At 43.4% G+C, this 22,049-nt stretch overlaps 1 protein-coding gene across 4 annotated transcripts in view; it reads left to right on the top strand.

The window, feature by feature from the left end:
* CAMSAP2 (calmodulin regulated spectrin associated protein family member 2) overlaps positions 1 to 22,049 on the top strand; it is a 64,915-nt gene that overhangs the window by 13,988 nt on the left and 28,878 nt on the right. For all 4 annotated transcript variants that reach the window (XM_033099466.1, XM_033099465.1, XM_033099463.1 and 1 more), the window contains exons 2-4: positions 1,233 to 1,492; positions 13,346 to 13,507; positions 18,797 to 18,880. In XM_033099466.1, the coding sequence (XP_032955357.1) occupies positions 1,233 to 1,492; positions 13,346 to 13,507; positions 18,797 to 18,880 (506 nt within the window). The remainder of the gene's footprint in view (positions 1 to 1,232; positions 1,493 to 13,345; positions 13,508 to 18,796; positions 18,881 to 22,049) is intronic.

Here is a 22,049-nt window from a genome sequence, read left to right as displayed (position 1 = left end):
AGGTGCCTAACTTTCCCGTCGTCCTAGACGTTTTGTAGACGATTGGCTCCTTGGGGACAATCATCTGATTCTCTGAGCGCATTTCCCAGAACCATGCTGGTGTGTACAACAATTACTTTAATGTTGTTTGTGAAATTCTTCCAATGGGAGATTTTCAGAAACTTTAAGGACTCTATTCATTGTATGCGAACAACTTTTTTGAAATGCTGACTTTGATTAGTACTGTGCATTATTGATCTTCTATTAAAGCTGCCTATTCAGGAGACTCCTAAAACCGGCGATGCGGGCTGGCTGGCCCCGAAACCTCACTTTCTAAAGAGAAGGCAGGCGAGGGACTGGCTGAGGAGTGGGAGGAAGAAGAGACACAGGGTAGAAAAGGCAAGAAGACAGTGAGGCGTGTCCTGTGTGTTTGGTGCCGTGCAGCTCCTCCTGCTGATGAGGAAGTAGACGTGGCGGAGGGACGTGCCCTTCTTCCTGGGCAGTGGGCAGCAGAAAGGAAACTGGGAGGAGCGTTTGGTCTCCTTCTCATGTCCCATTTGTAAACGACCCTTCGGGTGTCTCCGTTGAATGGATTAATTGGGGGCCCGGAGGGCTTTTTGGGGTAGGCTGGGGAGTGGTCAGTGGGAAGGTGGAGTCCTGGTGGTGTCCTAGTGGAAGGGATTTTTAAGAGTAGGTCTCCCCTGAACTATAGCTGTGGCTCCCCCTCCAGAGCGTCAGCAGGCCAAGCCAGAAGGGAGACCGAGGCCTCCAGGCAGGCACAGGTAAGTTAGGCAGATTCTGATTGGCTGTCAACGTGGGGCCAATGATTTCAGGCTCTGAGGTCGCGAGGCCGAGCGGTCTCCTGAAATGGCTGTTGCGGAGCATGTCTGGCTGACAGCTCGAGTGTGAGGCGATTCACTGCGATTCATTTGCAGACTGTCCCAGCTCGTTCTGTGTGCGGAGTGCGCACGTGGGGATACTTACCCAGACTCACTAGGCTCAACCTGTCCCCTGGTTTGTTTTGCAGTCCGTTTTACGAATATACTCAGAACACGGGCTTCTGTAAAGTAAAAGAGATTTCTGGCTCTTGCTCATTTCAGATTATCTGCCGAGGTCTAATAAACCACCTCGTCAGTTGAAGGGCTAGTATTTTTTTTAGAAGAAATCTTAACTTACAACATCAATAGTAGTTGTTAAATAAATTGTGTTTCTTTTATAAAAATCCTGTAAAAATTTCCCCTTCATCTTTGTAGACAATGTGCCAGCAGAACTCCAAGAACCGTTTTACACGGATCAGTACGACCAGGAACACATCAAACCTCCCGTCGTGAACTTGCTCCTATCGGCTGAACTGTACTGCCGCGCGGGGAGTCTCATTCTCAAGAGCGACGCTGCAAAGCCGCTTCTGGGCCATGACGCTGTGATCCAGGCTTTGGCACAGAAGGGGCTCTACGTCACTGACCAGGAGAAGCTGGTGACCGAACGAGACCTCCACCAGAAGCCCATACAGATGGTGAGTCCATCTCTCCAAGGCTGACTGTGGACTGTGTTCTCAAAGAGAGGGAAATAGGTTTTGAAATGGAATTGTCGTCTCTGCCTAGAGTCTAAAAACTTTTTCTTATAAGCCTCGTATCCAAGTTAAGGAAGATTTTAATAAACTATCTCGGAAGGTTTGGTGCCATTCTAATACCTCGAGAAAATAATTACATAATTTCCAGCTACTTTAAGTGATTTTTATTCCACTTAAAGCCTTGTTTTTTCCATCACAGACTAGCTAGAAGACATAGAAAGTGTCTCCTTGATTTTCTTCTCATTAGGAAAGAGATGGGATTTGTTAAGTGTTCATTGACATGCTTGACTGACCCCTTGGTCAATTTCTGCATAGTAGATATTTTCGTTTATTTAATAACCATTAATTCACTCCTGTGGAGAACACACAGTGAAGGATCCAGGCTGGTCTGAGACAAGCACGCAGGGACTCAGGATAGTCTCTGGAGACGCGTCCACATGTTTAAGTTCACTGTGTACCGCTTCAGGCAGGGGCCCGCCTTACCTGAAATCTACAAAGTGCTGGACGTCATCAGGAATGGCTTTAGAAAGAAAAAACAGTTGTGCACATCGCTCTAAACGACGCTCTTGTATGAGGTTGGTCGTCTCCTGGGGAGGAAGGGGAGAGGGAGAGGTACGTGTAGAATAGTTTAAGAAGTAGATGGAATTATGACATTGAAGAAGGATGCACAAAAGTTAGTTTGCCCAAATCTAGCACTAAATGAGGGGTGACCTGCTTTGCTTTCTGCCTGTTTTCCTTTTTTAATACCCCCCCCATTTTATTTTCAAGGAATAGAGAATAATGTCTTGAGAACATTTTAGTTGATGAATTTAATTATGGATTTATATAAATAATAGAATTATTGAGGATAACTAAGACTTTTATTATCAGGTACGAGATTTTGAACTTTCGTTCATGGCTGCAGATTGACTGGTGCGTGCCCTAGTTTTTGTGTACCTACTTTGCATACATGCCATGTCAGTGAGCAGATCCCAGTCCAGGGGCGAGCAGAATTCTACTCAGGTATCCCGGCAGAATCTCACATTCGCCTCTAGAGTCACGGAGCTACTTGGCACGCCTGCCGTGCCTGTTTCCACTTCATTGTTTCCAGGCCAAGTCGGTGGTTATAAGGCACATGAGTGACTTTGTGAATCAGTGTTTGCTAGTAGCTGCTCTCTCAGGTACGGATAGGTACACGCTACATCACCTAGGTATCTGTACAGTAGGCTGTTTCCCTTAGATTCTCTTTAGTGTATTGCAAAATAGTGTGTATTGAACATAGTGACCCCCCCGCCCCCACCTTCCACCTCTAAATTCTCTGAACTTTTGGGACCTGCTGTTTCTGTATGCTGCCTTACAGCCTTTTGGGAAAAAGTTGGGTGGTGGCAGCACCAGTGTTACCATGAGTATGAAGTGAGTTTGATCGTATTCACTTCGGGGCGGGAGAGGGGTGGGAGGAATGCTTTTCCCTTCATGACAACGCATTTGGAGAACGTGCCTTGTGTCAGTGCTTTTAGGAGGACAGACTTTGAGAGTATAACCTTCCATATGATTTCTTCTATATTTATACAAATGGAAAATGTATTTCACACACTGTGTTTTAAAGCCAATTAGTAATTATGATGAATATGTAATTATTGTTAACAATTATAGTGTATTAAAGTTTATTCAGCTCCTAAGCGTTATCTCTATAATGGTGATCTGCCTGATGAACATTATAAATATGTGATTGAGGACAAATGTAAGTAATAGGCAGTTACAGTGTGAAATACACACTGTCCTGAGAGCTAGAATTAACGTGTCTTTGAATCAACATTAAATGAATGACTGAATGGTCACCGGAGGAAGAGTTACATGCGTTAAAATCGCAAGGGAATATCTTTCAACCCAAAGTATGTTCTAGCCCAAATCATTTTATCTGTCAAATAATCTGTCAAAATGAGTACTGGTGTCTAGGATGATGTAAAAGCTGAGGGACTTGTGGCACATGAAGCCAGATGCTAAAAAAAAGAAAAAGAAAAAAGGGAAAGGAGAAGGAGGAAGCTTAAGAGTACGTGCAGAGACGGTTTTGACGTGTCTCTCACAGCAAATGAAGTTGCGTGTGGGTTGCATTCAGCAGCATCAGCTTGGCTAGGGGGTGGATTGGATCAGTGCCATAAAACCTGAAATTCGTGGAATTTTATACCAGGAAGAGCCTTAGACATCAGGAACCAGTACGTATCAGACTTCCCAATCACGAGGAACCTGGCCAACTTGGAATCCGGATCCCCTGACCCTGTAGCCAGAGCTGCTCATTAGAACCTGGAGAAGAGGGGTGGGGACGTGTACTTTTCAACAAGTGTTCTGGGCGATTTTCACAATCAAGAATGCGTGGGAAGTACTATTCTAATCCAGTATTTTTATGTGTATGAGCCTTTAAAGAGGGTAAGATTTGCCTAAGGTAGCAACCTGTTACTTAGCAAAAGTAGAAGTAGAAGCCAAATGAGCTAGAAATGTGACTTTCTAATTTACAGTGCTGTAATCTGTGGCAATTTTGCTCACTTTATTGAAATCACGTTTACTCAGCTATTTATCTAAATATAGACTGTGTTACGAATCTAACTCTTGGTTGCCAATCAGCTTTCCAACCATGTTTGCATATATAGGAAATCAGAGTTGATATTTATAAAACTCAAATTATTTAAGTAAATGTATATAGTATGTGTGATGTGAAGTAATGAGATTGACTTTCACATGTGACTTGTAAAGTAATGTTTATTATTTAACCAAATCTTTTTTGGAACAGTCATTATTATATAAACAAAAAAATTTATTTTGAAGTGCTTTCTTTTAACGAGGACCAAAAGGAGATTGACTGTTCTATGTGCTGAATGGAAATTAAAGTGGGTTGATAGGTCATTTGATAAGTAAGGCATAAAATGTTCTCTCATGAACTGTTGGTATTGTTAGAATGGCTGTTTGGGGATATTCAGAAAATATAAGCTGAAGAGTTCTGCACAAGTTTAAGCAGTAGGCCTTGGGATTGCAGAGGTGGATGTGACGATTTCTGCTGGGAGGTCAGGACGGAAGATTAATGGGGTTCAGTGGGTGGCAAGGGGCGAATGAGAGTGCTAACCAGTCTGAAGGAGTTGTCTGAGCCAAGTCTGAACTAGGAAAGTGTGTTACGTGTTACAAGCTAAGTGTTGACAGCATGGAGGCATCAGTGTGAGATGAGGCCAGAACTAGTTTGGGCTAGATCAGGAAGAGGCCATGAGCCAAAGTTAGGGCTTTAAACTTTTGTGGGTTACTGGACCATGGAATACGTTTTCATACTATTTTCTCTGGGTTTGGTGGTGGTGGTGGTTTGTTGATTTGTTTTCTCTGCTTACATTAAACAAATAAAACATGACAAAACACTTCGAAACACTGTAAATTGCTATACTGTTGGCTTCGTGCAAATCACTGCGGTTTATTAGTTCTCAGGCCTGCCTCACCTGCTTGTATCTTGCGTCTAGTTGTTCACTCATCAGACGATCGGGAGCTCTTTTCACTGACTGTTCTGTGTGCCAGGGGCTGTGCTCACTTTACGTCCTCGATCTCACAGGATTTCATTCCGACAGCAGCCCTGACAGGAACCTGTGTCGTCCCCTTCCTGTTATGCTGATGAGAAAACGGGGGCTCTGAGAACATAGTCAGGGCCACAGAGCGAGCACAGCTAGTGGTGAAGACACAGTTCAGGCTGTCTCTGCCTCCGCTGGAAACCCACGCTCTTCACCACTAACTAAGCTGTACTTTGGGTTTTGCCTCGGTGCTGGGAGAGTAGGACTGGATAACAGGGCAGTGGTGGGTGCAGAGGCGGAAGGAAACAGAAATGGCTGCTACCTGGGAATCTGCCCAAGCTTCTTTCCAGGGCACTTGACCCATTCTGTTCCGTCTGGGAGGGTGTGTTATTATTGTATGTTCATGTCCTGGGAGTAACTGTCGCCTTTGACTCCCAACAGAGGGGGAAGCAGACTTGTGGGGGGGTCTTCAGGGTGGATGTGAGTTTCTTGATGTGTAAGAATGTTCAGGGTAATCCCCGTTACCCCGTCTTTGCTGGATGCTTGAAAGGTGGTGAGAACAGAGACACTGATCTCAGGGACACTGCGTTGTCCCTCTTCTTGCTGTTTCTTCCTCCCTCCCTCCGACATACTGCGCCTGCTCGGCGGCCGTTCGGTGGCTCCGCCATCTGTTGGAACGCCGTGTCATTTGGTCATGTAGAAGCTTGAAAAAATCTTTTCCTCATTTAAGAAGATTAAAAATTGCACTTCAGAGTAAAAGGATTATACAAATGTAACATCACATTAGTAGTTGAGATATTAATATCTAGTCACCCTTGTATAACAATGCCTTGCAAATTTATGAGTAGAACATGTCTGTGACAAATTATTTTAAATTTTCATAGCTGTTGTTAACAGGGATTTTTCCCTTCATGATAATGCTCAGTCTCAGTTTTTTGTACCCCATTAATCATGGAGCTAATTTGGATTCCATAATTTCTAGCTAACATCATAAACAAATTCACATTCTCTTTCTATATCTTACAACTGTGTTTATTACGTTTGAGTCAGTGTTTATTTGTAATAATTTATTTAGAACTCGAAGTTTACTTTCTTACAGAAATAATTGATGAATGGTACTTATTTTACCACATGATCTCAAAACTCCTTTTTATATTTATAATAAAACCGAAGTCAGTCAGGCCATTCATTAACTTCCTCGTTAATTTATTGAGCTTCTGCTATGTACTGTGTATTATCTGCTGTGATTAAAAAGAGTTTCCTATTCTTCAATGTCTCACTTTCTACTGGGGATGCAGTATGAGCAGACCAGGCTCTTTCTATCACCAAGCTAATATTTTAGTAGCAAAGACAAGCAGTAAAAACATAAGAAAATTGTAATAATTTCAGACAATAATAAATGCTCTGAAGAAAATAAATCAAGAAGAAGGAGCTGGAAGGAGTGGGACATGCTACTTTCGTAGGATGTGGTCGGGGAAGGCCTGTCTAGATTTTTTGTCTACATTGATCAAAGTACTCTGAAAAATCCTCAGCTTACTGGGGGAGACATGATAGGGCGTCTTGCGTGATTATCTGAAAGGAAACGGATATAGCACTTATCCCCGTGTTTTCTTTTTGTGTTGTATTTTTATTTCATCTTTGAGATGTAGTTGACGTAGAACATTGTGGTAGTTTTAGGTGGACAACATGGTGGTTTGATAAGTGTATTTGCTGTAAAATGCTCACCACAGTACGCTCAGTTACATCTTGTTATTAAGCCTTTGGTTGCTCTCTGATAAATGAGGCTGGAAAGATATACTCTAAGTCTGTTAAAGCTTTTTTTAACTTCTAGAAGTCATTTTTTAGTAAAGGTGGGTTATGAATTTCAGCTTATTTTTACCTGCTGGAGCCAAGGCGGGATTCCTCACATCAGCTCGTAAGAGGAAAGCTGTTTGTTACTTTCCAGTGGCTCCGCCAGCGAGGCCCATGGAAATGTGCTCTTCAGACAGAATCAGCTGCACAAAGACAGGCCCCGCGACCATGTTTGTCATGTCCCAGCCTGGCCCAGGGCACATGCCCACTCGGGGGTGAGCAGGAGATGCACTGAAGGTTTCCATTAAGAATTAAATACACTATTTCGAAAGAGAAGTCATTCAGAATTACTACTGAGGAGTGGTGGAGATTCACTTTTTTTTTCCATACAGATTTGAATAGTGAGCTGTAATTATTCATGAAATACATGTTCATTGAGCTTCCAGTGCGGTGTTTGGAGGAGGCTCCTGAACTCATGGAGTTTACCGAGAGAATCTAATTAATTGATATGATTATTAGCTTTCTACTTTATCATTTTAACACAAGTGTCCACTTTCAAATAATCATGGGGAAAAGGGTGTGGACTTTTGGTTTCAATTAGACACGATCATTTGCCGACCTCCCTCTCTACCTGGGCTTTTTGTGTCCAGCCACGTTGTTTAAAATTTAACGATTAATATACATAGATTAAATCACCATATTGTACTTTTTAAATATCATGCGATTTCATATAACAGCCATACCTCAAAGCCGAAATAAAATTTCACAATTAATTAATCCTGCATTTTCCCCAGTTCGTTTTCATGAAGTGAAGCCTGCTTCCGATATAAATAGATCTGTTAAAACCAAGGACATATTTTAGAAACTAAGTCCAGTTACAGTAGATTTTAGGTTGTTGCTCAAATTCTTTCATCATATAGAAGTGCTGTATTGATCGAGAAATATTTTAATTATAAAATTAATTCAGAGTGTTACTGCATTTGGCCAGAACCATTTTTGGGAAGAGCAGGTAAGATCCAGAGAGGGTAGTTGGTGACCAATGGCTTCTGCCTAGTTGCCCCGCGCAAGATGATGAATGAGGCCCAGCAGTTTCTTTGCTTCAGAAATCTGCACAAATCACGGACAGATTTGCTTGTAAGCAAATGGGGAAATTAAGCAGAGTCCTGAGGTGGAATTAGGGGAGGAGGGGCCGTGGCAAACTGTGGAGTTGGTGGGGGAGAGGATGGAAAGGCTTCCTAACGATCTTTCCATGTGAGCGAATGTAGACCCCGTCTCACGATACTCTGTGATCTGAAAAGACCATGTGGATTTGCCCAGTCCCTTGTCAGTGCATGTTTAGAACCAAAGGCGTTTTAAAATGATCAGAGTTCCATTTTTAAAAATAGAAATAATGAGACCATGTAATCTAAACTAAGCAGGCTGAGGATACATTGTAGCGACCCCTATTAGACTAGGGAAAAGAGAGAGAGAGAGAGAGGAGGGAATTGAGCGGTGGAAACGCCGTGGTGGAGGGAATAATGCGTTTAGTTTGGGTGGGTTTAAGTTTCAGATGCCTCAGGACATCCAGGGAGAGATGCCTCGCGATGCTGCGCTGAGGACACCTTGGGAATCACCTGAGTGGTGATGGTTAGGTGAGGATGTGGGATTCAGGTGCCAGGAAGGGCATGGGTTAGAGTGAGGGAGAGGCCAGGGCTAGAACTGTCAGGAAGAAGCACAGATATTAGGTGCTGCCTGGACGAGCCTGTGGAGACAGTCAAAGGTGCACGACGAAGCACGGCACCGCTCTGAGTCTGTCAGTCTTGTTCTCTGTCATGCCTGCTTTCTTCTGATCTGTTCCGTCATTTTGCTACTTAATCATTTTCTGGTCGCGTATCTCACATTTTAACCCATCTGTTTAATAAATGTAGAACATGAGGTATATTAAGAATGATCTCAGATTTTTCTAAAGTAGTTTTGAAATAAAAAACTAAAAGTTTCTTTTTTAAAAGTTTTAAATGATGAGGCATATAGGTTGAGAAATTCTTTGGATATTTTGATATTTTATTAATTACATATTAATTACAGTGGCATGCCTGGATACCACTCGCCTGTAATAAGCTTCTCCTTCCCAGCTTAACCAGAGTTTATGCCATACCACTAGTTTCCATTTCACTATGAGAATATTACTGGAGAAAGCCTGAAAATACAAGGAACACAGCTTTTTTTTCAGTTTTTCTTTTGTTAGATAGCAGTATTATTGATACATAAGAGCAGCACTTATTGAATTTGTAATGACCTAAATTTGAATTTCGGTTTAAATAATGTCAGTAGTTAATGATTCATTACAAATTGTTTTAAAGGTGTTATATATGTCATGATCTATCAAAATTATTGAGGTGGCATTTTATTGGGGCAATACTTGTCAACTATTTGAAAAATCAATCAAGTAAGTATTACCAGCTGAGAGGGTTAAAAAAAAAAACCCACAACAGTCTTTTGATCCCTTTATATATTTGTTCACCTTAGTTAACAGAGTGAAGGCTCGACAGTGTTTTGTAGGTCAGAGCAGTTTCTGAGAACCATGTCACCAGGTTAGTTTGGGGGGCAAGGAAAATGCCCGCTCTGTGGCTGACTCGCATCCATTCTGAGCACACTGGTTCGTATACTCCGACTCCTTTCAAGTAAGCGTACAATTTCCTGCCAGTGAGCCGCCTCCTAGATCTGCAGCTCTCTCCTCGCCCTGTAGCTGTCGCTTCCTGGGCTCTGGCCAGTGTCTGTGTGTGGAGGCCAGGTGGCCGGCTTAGGTCGAGTTTGTTTGGGGTCTTAGTCTGGGCAATGCTTGCCAACAGACATTTGTGTAGAAGGACGTGGGTGAGTCACCTCGTGGTACTTGGCAGGTTGGGGAAGGTATTCACACTTCTTCCTATCTGTGAGATTCTTAGGAAACTTCCTGGCTGTTGTTCAACTTTCAGTTGAATTGAAAGTTTCTAAAAACTTGGGGTGTAACCTCCCTCGTCACCAGGGTCACATCAGGACCTCCTTTTCTCTTTCTCCTGGACACTGCTGGGAGATGCAGCCGGGCTGGGTGGCAGGGCAGCTGTGATTGTGCTAACCTCGTGTGCTTCAGTTTCTTTTTGTTCTGGGAAAGCTCGTACGGCAGGCATATTTTTCATACACACCCAGCTGAAAGAAATTTGCTGACAAACTTCCTTTCAGGCAATTTTTTGAGTGTTAAGTGGAGCATTTACTGATGGTTATTTTTATATGATAAAGCATATTTCAGTGTATCTGATGTAACTTGTAGATTTTGAGATTTGAAGCCGTTTTTGGCTCCGCATTGCATGTGCCTGGAAAACTTTCAGATCTGGAAAGCTATAAAATGCAAACATACTTTGAAGTACACCATATGTGCCTGGTAAGACTGTACTAGGAATGTCACAGCGGTCAGCAGATGAAAGAACGTAGCTGTCACCACACGCTGTTGGCTCGGGTAGCTGCGTTATGCTGAGTGCTGGTGGACAAGCCTGAGCTGCCATATGTAAATATCCTCAAAATAAACCATGCCCAGGTCACCACCGTTAGGACATGGGGAAGATACTTCCTCGTGTGTTCTGCACTTAAATCTTGACTGTGGGGTAGAATCAGCCATGTTCTCTTGTCTCCGTGTTCTTGTTGTTTTTTCCTGCTTATGTATCTCTGATGGCTCCCTGGCAACCCCACCGTTAGTGGGCCGGGCACGTTGTATCGAACTCTCCTGATTTAATTCCATAAAGGATTCGTTAATGCAGCATTCGTTTGGGAAAACGTAAAAATCAATGATTACCATGGAGTTGGAAGATAATCTTTAGATACTAAACTATTCTCTAGGCTAATCCCATAGTTACACACTGACTGTGTAATGCCTGAAGTAATAGGGACACTGTGAATCTTGATATCACTTAGGACTTTTTAGAATACTTTGATATCCATCACATTTGATGCCACGTGAGGTGAGAAGTTAAGTATTATCCACATTTAATAGATGAAGAAGATGAGCTTTGCTGAAGTCTGAGCAACTTCCTAAGGTCAGAGCTTTCTTTCCAAAAATCAACTTTGTTGAGGCGTAACTTACCATAAAATATGCGTCTTTAAAGTAAATAATTTGAGTTCTGACAAGTGCATATACTCGTGTAAATACTGCTCTAGTTACAATATAAAACACTTATTTTTATCACCCTCCTGCCCCGACCATTTCCCTTGTGCCTCTGCTCTCAGCTCCCAACACACACCCCACCCGCTGGCATCCATTCATCTCCTTTCTGTCACTAGATTTGTTTTGCCTCTTCTAGAATTTCATCTAAATGAATGCATGACTGGACTCTTTTGCTCCTGTTTTTGAGATTCCCCCACGTTTTGTATGTTGTTTGTTCCTTTTTAGTGTTTACTATTACTCCCCGTCCGAACGCCACAGTTTGTTCCCTCACCAGGTGACAGACATTGGTGTTTCCAGGTTTGGGCTGATGACAAATAAAGCAACTATGAACATTTGTGCCCATTTCTGGCAGGACATGTATTTTCATTTCTCTTGGATCGCTACGTAGGAGCTGAATCGGTGGGCCGTACATATGTAAGAGTGTGTGAATCCTGAGTAGCTGCCAAGCAGTTTCCCCGAGTGGCTGAGTTTCGTTTGCTGCTATCAGTGTGTTCCAGTTACTCCACGTCCTCCCCAACCCTTTGGGTGTTGTGCCTCCTCGTAGATTTAATGGGCATCCCCGGTAACTAATGTAATTGAGTGTTTTTTCATGTGCTTATTGGCCACTCATACTTCTTCTCATGAAGTATCTGTAGTAGAGGTAGGAGAAGAGGGGACAACGTAGTGGGCAGAAAACATGCAAATCAGCTGACATCACATAATGTTAACTGCATGGTTTGATAAAGAATCGCTGGGTGGGGAGGGCAGGCATGATCTTCAGGGAAGACCTCTCTGCGGAGATGCTCTCTGGGCGGGGCCCAGAAAGGAGGAGAGACAGACAAGCAAGGATGCGAGGAGCCATGGAAAGCATGGAGGCCCTGCTGGCCTTTCTCCAGCTGCCAGGTGGGCACTGGGGTAGGGAATGTGGAGCTGACTGAGGTACCGCCCTTGCCCTCGGGAGTCCTGCAGTCTACCTGGAATTACGTTCCAGGTGTGCAGGTGACGACCGCAGGGGGGGTGAGTCAGTGCTTCTCAACCCTGGCTGCTCATTTGTGTCCTCTGGGAGCTTTTAAAGACACCCCCCCATGTCCTCCTTCCCATGACGAAGTCAGAATTCAAATAAGTGTTTAGAACTTGGGCGGCAAACTAACACTATAAATAGGACTGAAAACCCAGAGACACAGTGGGAGAAAGAAAGTGCTACCTGACTGACACAGACCTAACGTATCTCATACAGGACGAGGGCTTCGAAATCAGGAAAGATGAACGTCCCACAGAGAAAAATAGGCAACAGCTATGAGCAGGCAGTTTTCCACGGAAAAAACACAGATCGCTGTTAAACATAGAAAAAGAGGCTCCTCCTTGTTAATCAGAGAAATGCGAAGTTGACAAAAGAGGGTTTTTAACCTTTCCGACTGATACAGGTGATTATAACTCAGTGGCATCTTCCGTTGGCACAAAGGCGAGGGTGGCACAATGGTGACACTGTTGGTGGGAGGCCAGGGTTGCTTCGGCCTTTCCAGAGAGCAGGTTAGATCTACCCGAAGTTAAGTGTGGTCCTCGGGGCGCAGGAGCCCACAATGAAGAATTGTGCCAGAGACGCAGGCGGCAGCACGGTTCGTGGTGCCAAATGGTAGGAGTCGGTGTGTGCGTGTCTAGCTGTTGGGCGCACATTCAACTTTTTTGTAACAATACATAGCAGACTTGGAGACATACTAGGGGAGGAGGGTACTTCCTTTAGATACTTTGTATCGTTTGGGCATTTTAAGAACCCCATGTAACACTTTTGAATTTAAAAATATAAAACAACCACAGAAGCGGAAGGGAGGACTAGAAGCTCTGTGCTGGACCAGCAGGATGAGGGAGAAGCTGGAGCGAGGGCACCCAGTGGAGGTGTTTCTGCGTGCTCAGGGGTGAGAGGTGTTGCCAGCCTGAGGTGCGACTGTGGCCGTCAGACTGAAGAAAAGGGTAGGTTTGCAAGCCGTTTCAGAAGCAGAAGCTGTGAGGTTTTACTACGGGAATGGGAGGCGGGAGGAAAGAGCAGAGTCGAAGAGGCCACTGCCGTTGGTAAATCACGTTGCTGAGTAAATGATTATGGCATCATCACAAATAGGAAAAGGCACGTCTTTCAGCGATGAGTGTCCCCGGCGTGGGCTCTCAGGAGTATTTGCATGGCACCTGAGCTCACCTGAGCGGTCACCGTCTGTGCTCGCTTACAAATCCCATCCTCGGCAGTCTTTAGTCCTGCTGTTTGTTAGGAAATGTTACTAGTATTTAAAATAGACAAAGGGCAGTTTGAAACTGGAAGTTGGCACTCTTTCTTGTCTTGTATTCCAGAGCGCTCACTTGGCGATGGTGGACGCCCTAATGATGGCCTACGCCGTAGAAATGGTCAGTGTAGAGAAAGTCGTTGCCTGCGCTCAGCAGTATTCCGCGTTCTTCCAAGCCTCGGACCTGCCCTATGACATCGAGGATGCTGTCCTGTACTGGATAAACAAGGTAGGAGTATACTCACCTGAGCGGAGGGAGTCCCATCACCAGGAAGAGGGAAACCTGCAATTCCACTGTGCCTCTCTGCTGTGGGCTGAACGTGTGTCCCCCGGAGCTCATATGTTTACGGTGTTAGGAGCTGGGGCCTGAGAGAGGTGATCGGGTCGGAGGGCAGAGCCCTCAGGAGTGGGACCAGTGTCCTTATAAAGCGACCCAGAGACCTCCCTGCCTGCCTCTTGGGCCATGTGAGGACACAGCAGGGTGATGGACCGGAGGCAGCTGACGTCTTATCTGCCGAGGCCTTGATCTCGGACTGCCAGCCTCCGGAACTGTGAGAAATCCGTGTCTGTGGTTTAGAAGCCCCAGCCTATGGGGTTTTTGTCATAGCAGCCTGAACGGACTAAGATACACTCCATTACTCTTTTTGTTTTAAATCAAAGTGAAAGCTAAAGCTATGGAATCTTGTTAAAATTGCCCATTCCCTAAAAACAAAACAAAACAAAACAAAAACTACTGTTAAAATGATGACAATAGATTTCTACATATTCTGTAATATATATGATTATATTTCATAATGATTAAACTAGTTCATATCAGATGATTACAGAATTCAGAGCACTCAGACTTTACACACTGTGGCTGTTCGGTACATATGATTGGAACCCAAGAATGAAATCATTTTTCATGTTTCCAATGAGATGATTCTTAGGTTTGCTTGACTGAGTTGCATAAGATTATGTCGATTCTAAAATCTTCTTGGAAACTTTTATGGAACTGTGATTAGTTATTTGTGCCCTGATGCTGGTTAGGTTGTCAGTTTGTCGCTCCCTTTGCCAGTTGGTGTGGTTAATTCCCCTTGATTCTGGTTCATCTACAACTATCACCCAGAGAAGATTAAACCTTATCTGTGAGCAAGACCTGAACAGATCCCAAAGCAGCTTTCTCTTCAGGTATTCTTCCTTGAGTGCTTCTGTGAAGCTTGGAACAGACGCTAAGTGTAAGACCCCCACCTCTGTCATCGTTACCCGTGACCTGCGAGTCCAGAGAGAAGGCCCATCTAACACTTGGTCCCGGAGTTCCTTTGTTTTCCATCTGTGGTGATCTTTTTCTCCGCTCCTCCTTCGCTATAGAGAATCATGGGCACATCCCAGACCAGTTCGCCATCAGACACTCCGTGACCTGCACGCCCACGTAGCCGTCTCCCTCTTGAACACTCCTCCACTTACTCTAATACCCCAGCAGTACAATGCGCAACTTCATCATGGGTTCCACGTCACTGAGCCTTTGATTCTCACCATCTCCTTGACTTCACCCAACTCAACACAGCTTAAGGGGTTCATTATTCACATGGCAAGATGTCTGGAGGCCGGGCACGTCCAGGGAGAGTAATTTGGGGCTCAGCAGCAGCATTGTGAATGCAGGCGCTTTCCGTCTTTTCTGTTTTGTCATCTTAACTGTATATGACATTCCTAGTCATGGTTGTACAGTGGCAGTGGTGAGTCCAGGAGTCACACACAGTCACGACAACATCCAGCAAAAAGGAGAAGGTCTCCTGGACTCTTCTGTGACCAAGGAGAACCTTCCCCCAGAAAGTTCCCCTCCCCGCCCAGGTCCCACTCAGCTGGTTCTCCTGCCTGTGCCTAAAGCGGCCTCTGGCCAGAAGACCAAGACTGCCATAATCGTCTGCAGCTGATGGGGGGTCTGCCTCTCGGTCTGGAAAGAGGCCTCCATGACTGGGCATGTGGAAGCGGAGCACCAGCAAGCAGGAGATAGCAAGCAATTCGCGGACGGGCCAGGGCTGGGCCCGCGATGCCTTTCCTGCACGCGCCACGAAGCACGTGTACCTGCTCTGAAGGGCCACGTGCAGACCCACAGCTGTCGGACTCTCCCAGGCGGTGGGGGAGGGAGACTCTTCTCTGCAGATTCAAAAGTCCTGACAATCAAGAGTTATGACGCTCGTGAAGAAGTAAGGAGCACATGTAAGAGTCAGAAGTAAACATAACATGACATCTCCCCTCCCAGAACGTCGTCAGAAAGGAGAACAATCTGAAAAAGACGATACAAACAAATGCTGAAATGACTGAAAACAAAACATGGAGAAAAACCATAGGAAGGAATAAGGCACCGCAGAAGGCATGTTGGAAAAAGAATCAAATAAAACTTCAGAAATGAAAAATTTTAGTCATTGAAAACTCAGTTTAAACAGAAGATTAGACATAGTTGAGGGGGGAGTTAGTTAACTGAGAGGAAGTGACCCCGACTGAAGCCCAGCGAGCTGAGATAGAATATAGGAAATCGAGGCTGATGGACGTGCCTGGTGGCCTGACTGGAATTCCAAAAAGAGATCGCGGGAGAGAATATATTTGAGGAGACAATGAATGAAAATTTTCTACAATTGAAAGATGTAAACTTTCAAATACAGGAACCACAGTGAGTTCCAACCTGGATAAATTAAAATGAAGCCACACCTGCAGGTAGTATAGTAATGGAATCGCAGAACTCTGAAAATAGAAGACAGTCCCTGAAAGGAATGACACAGTGAGGGGCAGCAGACTTCGAAGCCAAAGGACAGTGCAGCAGACTCTTCAAGGTGCTGAGGAGAAATAACCATAAGTCCAGGTTTCTGTGCCTTTGATTCAGGACTAACGGTGAAATCAAGATTTGTTTAAAGACCACTAGTTTATCAGTCAGGCCTTTGCCTAGAGAATCACTACAGGGTGTACTTCAGGAAGAAAGAAATCGAACCTAGAAGAAAGTAGTGGGATGCAGGAAGCAATGATAAGGAGAAACTGGTATATACATGGGTAAGGTTAAGTAAGTGTTATTGAAATCAGCGTAGTGTCTAATTCTGAGGCCCGTTAGAAAGGACTAATTGTAGGAAAAATAGCATGGAAGATGAAAGGAGGTGATTTGAATTAAAGCCTCTCTAAGATTTGTGTGTTCAGGAGGGAAGTGAAAATATTGACTAACCTCAGACTTACACATATATCAAGGCAAGGATACACATTACTATTTTATATTTTAAAATGGAAAAATAAAAGCTAGTGTATATTTTTAAATTAATGGGTATTTTAAAATGAATGTGTCATTCTAGCTCATGTGTTTTTAACTAATTTGTATTGCTGGAGCCAACTTTTGTTCCGTCGTTCTCTGGGTCACTGGTCCTCAGCACTGGTTCACGAGGTGGCCTACCTGTAACTCAAGGTGGGCTCTCTGACACAAACCGTTAGCTTTTATCCTGGAGTTGCCCAAGGGATGTCATGTTTCAGTGTGGATAGTAGAACTTTCTCCTCGCATTTGGGAACGGGTTTGAAAATTATGAAGCTGATTATTTCATTTATCCGTTTTGTGTACCCAAGTAGTTAAATAACTCTAAGTCACCTGTCTTGTAGTTTTTTTGTGTTCTCCCTATTCTAGGAGTTAATGAATTATCAACGTGTAAAATTGTCTTGTAATTATGATTTTGGTGTTTTGGGTGATGTATACCATGACATCAGCTCAAAGTATTTTGAGTAGGGTTTCCAAAGCCCTCACAGATACAGAACTACCTGCCATGACTTTGAGGAGGTGTTTCTAAATAATGGCAGCGGTTTCCATTTATGGAGTGTGTGCCATGTGCCATGCACTTTATTTGGTACCTTTTACACATTATCTCTTTTAGTCTCCACTCGCTCTCATGGTATAATGATTATCACACACTACACTGCTTACACAGCAGCCTTTCCGTATCTCAGTTACTGACTTCCTTCTTTATAGCATCTCATGATACCATTGTCTGAGGGTCAGGAACCGAGGCGTTGCTTAGGTACACCTCGTTTCATAGCCTCTCAACGGCTGCAGTTGAGGTGTTGGCCCGGCGTGGGGCTTATTTGAAAGCTCAACCGTGTCAGGATCTGCTTCCGAGCTCAGGTGGTTGTTGGCAGGATGCATTTCGGGCAGGTGGGCGGACGGCCTCCGTTTCTCCCTGGCTGTCGGCTGGAAGCTGCCTTCAATGTGAGCCTCTCCGTGGGACAGCTCCCAGCATGGCAGCTTTTTCATCAAAGCCAGCAGGAGAGAGTCTGCTGGCAAGATAGAAATGACAGCGTTAGGTCACAATCACAGAAGTGATATCCTATCCCCTTGGTTGTGTTCCGTTCTGTTGGTTGGAAGCAAATGGCAGGTCCTGCCCACAGTCCAGGGCCTCCCTGGGGACCGTCTTAGAGCCATGTCCCCCAGACCTCACTGGGAAGCAGGTGTTATTCAAACCAGCACCTACGTTCAGCAATGTCAAGAAATTGCTAAGATCACAGCTTGTAATGGGGGTTTTGAGTCGGACCCGGGTCTCTTCTGTTCCGCTGTCTCTCAGAGTGTTTTATGCAGCCAGGTGGCCCTCTGGGAGGTCTCGGAGCGCGGCAGCCTCACAAGCCAAAGTGACCCAGTGTGTTGACTAAACCCCTTGTAACGCCTTAGATAACATCACAAACAGAGAAGACCCTCGGCCACTGTTGCTAATTCCATTTATCGTAACTTCAAATTCTCCGGTCACCTTTTTTAGCCAGTGATATGAATTTTAGGCAATAGAGTTGAGAAAATTATTCATTTAGTTTAGTGTTTATAGCAGCTGATAATGGCGTTAATATTTCCTAGAGTGCCATTATTAATTAAACGTTTATTTATTATTACTAGAGTGACCTTAAAATCTTTAACTCAAAATCCAAAATTGTGTAAATATGCTCAATAAATATTTTCTGCACTAGGGAGACTGTTTCTTAACCATTTTGCAGTGGGGGCTATTTGAGCAATCTAATAGGAAATAAACTAGCCCACCTCAAAAAGCTTCCACATGCAAAAATTTTTCATGTATTTTAACTGGCCTTCTGACCATACTTAGACCCACGTACAGTCCAGGGCGTATCTGTGACGTCACTGCTTCAGAACTTGATTCAAAGTGGTTTCTATTGCCAGTGCAACATTAGGGAAAATAATTTTCATTTACTAGTCCTAAAAGAGATTGTAAAATTTTTACCAAAAAAAGTTTTACTGCTTCCTAAGCATTAAAACTGAAGTTACCGAATACCTTTTCTTCTCCAGCACTCCAACCTGTTCCTGACACACAGTAGGTGCTCAACAACAGTTAATAAATTAATGATGAATTTAGGTTATCAAATGTAACACCTGTACTTTTTTCTGGTTGGGAAAATGAAATTTTCTTCATTTGATTGGTACTGTCATTTAACATCAGAAGTTGACCACAGACATTTTAAGATACATGTTGTTATATATAAATATAATTTCAAATTGATGTTTCTGTATTTTAAGGTAAATGAACATTTGAAAGACATAATGGAACAAGAACAGAAATTGAAAGAACATCACACAGTTGAAACTCCAGGAGGTCAAAAGGTAGATATTGCAAAGAAAAAATGGGTGCCTTTATGAGACTCGACATATGTTCACATCTGTGTATTGTTTTGGGAAATGTTACCAGTTGTGTTCATTAAGTTGTTATTTGATGATGGGAACTGTATCCTAGAAAGACATGCCATAAATACCACGTAAGTGGTGTACACAGTGAAGAAGAACAAAGTGAAGCTTAATTGGATGGTGGTGTTTAGCGAAAATGGTTAATGACTAGGGCCCTATAATTATATTCCAGGAATTGTAAGTTGTACAGTGGTCATTCTGTGAAGAAAGAAGAAATGGTAACATGGATTCATTCTTTAAAAATTCCTGAACAGCATTTAGAGTTTTCTTCTTAGAATGTTTGTGCTTGTGATACGCTAAGACCACAAGTATATTTTCTACAGCTTAGTATTTCTTACATGTTTTGAAATGGATTATAATAAGAGCCCATTAAACATGGATAGTCTTTGAATCGAGGTCTAAGAAGTTATCAGTATTCAGAAGCCTTGCTTTCCATTCAGTGGTATTCCATTCCTCTTCAGGGTTATCCCACACTTGTATTCATTTTGGGCTGACCCTACTGGTCACTGGTACTTGTCAGAAGAGAAAGAGAAAGAAGGAAAGAAAGGGAAAGCTGTTGGGGTATTACCAACTTCAGTGAAAAAGTTTTGGGGAAGACCACCTAGGATTTTGTCTGAGTTTGATGTTTGGGGATCCAGTGACCCCCATTTAGCTTACTGACAGCTCCTGACAGTATTGCCTGGGCTTGACCCTTCATCTTTGTGGACGTCCTTTCCGCTCAAGTTGAAGTAGAACGGAAACCGCTTTGCCCCTCACCCCAAACTGTGTGCTCCCTCTGCCTGCCTTCCACCAGCCTCTCCTCCCTGGCGCTCCCCAGCCTGTCCCGTTCCCATCCCGCAGGGGCTGAGACCTTTGCCTTGGAGATGTGTGTAACCTCGCCCCCACTTTTGCTCCTGGCTCTAACCAGGAATGAGGTGACGATGGCATTGGCCTAAGTGATGACACTAACGGCCTTGCCCAGGTGCCTGTCCTGTTGTCTGTGACCCACGCAGCTGCAGACAGAGCCCACGCTGTTGGGTGATAGCACATCTTACCTTTTGTCCTTGTCAGAGATTCTCGTTTCGTGAAACTTCTTTTCACAGCCATCTTCTTGGTAAGATATGTGTGGTGGTTGTGGGATGCTTGTGTATTACTAGTGTTGGGCCAAAATTAAAATCCAAAGGTATTGCTTTAGGTATCAGGTCCTCTGATGATGTATTCTGATTGTTGAGTTGGTGGTGTCCCAAGAGACAGGCGTTATAAGCAGTGCCAGCCTAGAAAATGTCTTGTTCAGTTTGCTAATGTGATTTTCTCTTTTTTTTTTTTCAACTTGCCCTTTGCTTCTAATACTCCTTTTGATTCTAAAGTAGGATGCCCAGTTAAATTTGAATTTAAAATAAACAACAAATAGTTTTTTGGTATAAGTTGCATGAATATGTTGTAGTTTTATTTGCTAAATTTGGCAACCCTGCTTTAAAGATCTCTAAAGGGTATAGCCCGTGACATGAAGGCCAGCATTCATTCTCTTAGAGAGTTTGTGCAAAGTGCTGTGGCAGCACGAATAGTGACGTCAAGTCAGACTGGTCCTGCCGCTGGCGGCCTCGTGGGCCTCGTGTTCTTTATCTGTCAAAACTAAAGGTTGGATTAAATGGCTCCTAAATTCTGTTACTAAAGTGATTCTCAGATTTTCCCTTCTCAGTATATTAGTAAACGTAAAGTACTAAAAACGAAAGGTTGGTTATCATGAACTTCCATGTACGCGTATATATGAACGGATGGGTAGGTAGGTAGGTAGATAAGATAGACATCACTAGCAGGTTTATGATAACTGTGGCAGTGACGCGTCTAAGGCCTGCGTGAGGCAGTGGGCCTGGACAGGGTCTGAGCAGGTGTCACGGCCGTGTTTGCAAAGTAGGGCACTCGGCCACAGGGAGTGACCCAAGTGCAGGCATTAAGTTGCAAGTAAAAGGCACGTTTGGGAACAGCGAGGGGCCATTTGGGTGGTTTTGACAGAACTGAATTTATGGCTTTGTGTTCTTAAGCTTAGAATAGTAACGATAGAGAGAGTCAAGTTCGTTTCTCAAAATATTGAAGACACATGTGTACTCAGTGTAACATTTGCCACTTTTTAAAGAGAAATATTGGCGAGGTGTTCTACAGGGCGGTGGTAATTGGATGAAAGAATTACCTTTGGAGAAAAGACATTCACTGAGCTCTAATTGCTTTTCATTTAAAGGTATGGTCTCAAAATAGACTACACTTTCCCAGTGAGAGTAGTGTATGCTCTGCCCGATTACCTCCGCCCATGTGAATTTCCACCCTAACCAAAGCACCTTAGCAATTAAAAACCATAACCCACTTTTTTGTTCAACTCCATTTCATCAAAAAGCACCTAAGATACTATTTGAGAAAAGGGTTTGAAGTCACACATGTTTGGGAGACGCTGCCTGGTCTGTGCTCTTTTAAGAATATCACAACTCATTTTAGCAAGTCAGTGCCTAGTTAAGGAGCCTGTCTAGCTGTTTCCCAAACATCCTCAGTTTTCAAACTCTTTATGAATGATATATACTAATATCTCATAGAATAAGTGTTCTTTGGAGCCTACTTTTGGAAACATTAATTTGTGATGATGTAATTGATTTATTTGTCTATTTCATATGTAGATAAATATATAAAACAGACACTTGATGCTCTAATACAGTACATCATTCTCAGATGCATTATTTGGTTTGACTCTTAGATGTACCGTGGTTTCCTTTTTCACACTACTATTTTATTTAAATAATTGTGAAGACTTGACCTGCCTTGTTTAGAATTCTTCCCTTAAGATTCCATTCTATTGTTACAATTTATCCTGTGTGCACTTTTGTGGTCAGTGCTTATTACGTTCTTTCCTTGGTCCCTTTTCTCTTTCACAGTAACTGACTCGCCTTTACTGCTAACACAGAACCCCCGTTCTGGAGAATGCCCCTGTTGTTTTATCAGCTCATTCATTCAGTGTAGTTAAGGGAGGAACTCGGCGTTTTAAACATTTTTAGAATTCAGAGATGGTACCATGATTTTTTTCCTCCAAATAGCATTTTATCAAGATGATTTGTCCTGAAGAGAT

The sequence above is a fragment of the Rhinolophus ferrumequinum genome, chromosome 27 (genome assembly GCF_004115265.2).
Source record: "Rhinolophus ferrumequinum isolate MPI-CBG mRhiFer1 chromosome 27, mRhiFer1_v1.p, whole genome shotgun sequence".
NCBI lineage: Eukaryota > Metazoa > Chordata > Mammalia > Chiroptera > Rhinolophidae > Rhinolophus > Rhinolophus ferrumequinum.
The sequence above is the reverse complement of the archived record's forward strand: the minus strand, read 5'-3'. Positions and strand labels throughout refer to the sequence as shown.